Source organism: Trichosurus vulpecula, chromosome 2, assembly GCF_011100635.1.
Source record: "Trichosurus vulpecula isolate mTriVul1 chromosome 2, mTriVul1.pri, whole genome shotgun sequence".
Lineage (NCBI taxonomy): Eukaryota > Metazoa > Chordata > Mammalia > Diprotodontia > Phalangeridae > Trichosurus > Trichosurus vulpecula.
The window spans coordinates 197,465,644-197,467,406 of NC_050574.1; the positions used below are offsets into that span (position 1 = coordinate 197,465,644).

General features: G+C 45.5%; 1 protein-coding gene across 1 annotated transcript; it reads left to right on the forward strand.

Moving 5' to 3' along the window:
- Window positions 1-1,143: 1,143 nt before the first annotated feature.
- LOC118839393 (small nuclear ribonucleoprotein E-like) lies at window positions 1,144-1,475 on the forward strand. Its single transcript, XM_036746852.1, has one exon. It carries the CDS (start codon window positions 1,144-1,146, stop codon window positions 1,411-1,413), a length of 270 nt encoding a protein of 89 aa, XP_036602747.1. The 3' UTR covers window positions 1,414-1,475.
- The last annotated feature ends 288 nt before the right edge of the window (window positions 1,476-1,763 follow it).

Below are 1,763 nucleotides of genomic sequence, written 5' to 3' on the forward strand. Positions count from 1 at the left end.
TCAGTGAGTCCAGAAGAGAGAGTGAGGCTGATGACTTTGTGTAACTCTCCCTCACTTAAATCCAATTCACCCTTGAGTCAGGACAACCCCTTGTGATGTCCTAGGTCCTCTTCAAAAATCAAGGAGGAGGGGGCTGAGCCAAGATGGTGGCTGGAAAGCAGGGACTAGCCTAAAGCTTTCCCCCAGGACCCTCCAAACACCTATAAAATGGCTCTGAACAAATTCTAGAACTGCAGAACCCACAAAATAGCAGAGGGAAGCAAGGCTTCAGCCCAGGACAGACTGGTTGGTCGCAGGGTAAGGTCTATCCCACGAACCTAGAGCCAGAGCAGAGCCCCGCGTGGGCTGCGCCTGGGGCCAATCAGACCAGGAGCCAGGCGGAATAGGCCCTAGTGCCCTGAACCAGTGAGCTGTGGCAGTTACCAGACTTCTCAACCCACAAACACCAAAGACAACAGAGAAGATTAGTGGGGAAAAAACTGCAGGGACAGAGTGAAAGGAGTTTGCGATTTGGCCACCGCCCCAGGTGCAGCAGAGGTGGTGCAGCTACAGAACTACAGCTGCAGTTGCTTTCAGCCCCAGGCCCACTCAGGGGGAGGAATTAAGTGGCAGGTCAGAGCTGGAGTGCAGAGCCTTCTCAGATCTGATTCGCAGTCAGGGTTGGCAGTTCTTGGGGAGAAGGAGCACTGGTGTGGCAGAGCTTGCTGTGTAGAAAAAGCTCTGAAAACAACAGGGCAACCCCTCAAGCTTGGGACAAAGTACTCTCTACTCTACAAGCAGTCATACCCCAATGAAAAACTCAAGGGTCAAGTAGTTGGCTGGGACATGGCCAGGCATCAAAAACAGACTCAGATTCAGACTTTACAATCTTTCTTTGATGACAAGAACAAAACAGCCAGAAGTCAACAGAGTCAAAGAGCCTACATCAAAAGTCTCCAAGAAAAACATGAACTGGTCTCAGGCCATGGAAGAGCTCAAAAAGCATTTGGAAAAGCAAGTTAGAGAAGTAGAGGAAAAATTGGGAAGAGAAATGAGAGTGATGCGAGAAAACCATGAAAAACAAGTCAATGACTTGCTAAAGGAGACCCAAAAAAATACTGAAGAAAATAACACCTTAAAAAATAGACTAGGTAAGCTCCCACCATGACGTACCTCGGCCAGGGCCAGAAGGTGCAGAAGGTGATGGTGCAGCCCATCAACCTCATCTTCAGGTATCTCCAAAATCGGTCCCGAATTCAGGTGTGGCTGTATGAGCAAGTAAATATGCGAATAGAGGGCTGCATAATTGGTTTCGATGAGTATATGAATCTTGTATTGGATGATGCAGAGGAGATTCACTCTAAAACAAAGTCAAGGAAACAGCTTGGCCGGATCATGCTAAAAGGAGACAACATTACTACAAAGTGTTTCTAACTAGAAGAATATTGTCAGTGAAGTTAGAAGACACTCAGAAGGCAATACTTTTTTTTCTTAGTTACATTTTCTGGGCTTCAAAAGCCAGCTACACATTTTTTCCATGTTGTTTTGATCTTTCTTTTATGGTATTACAACAATAAATGGGTTGCTCTGGGGTTTGTTTCTATTAAAAAAAATAGACTAACTCAAATGGCAAAAGAGCTCCAAAAAGCCAATGAGGAGAAGAATGCCTTGAAAGGCAGGATTAGCCAAATGGAAAAGGAGGTCCAAAAGACCACTTAAGAAAATACTACCTTAAAAATCAGATTGGGGCAAGTGGAAGCTAGTGACTTTATGAGAAATCAAGA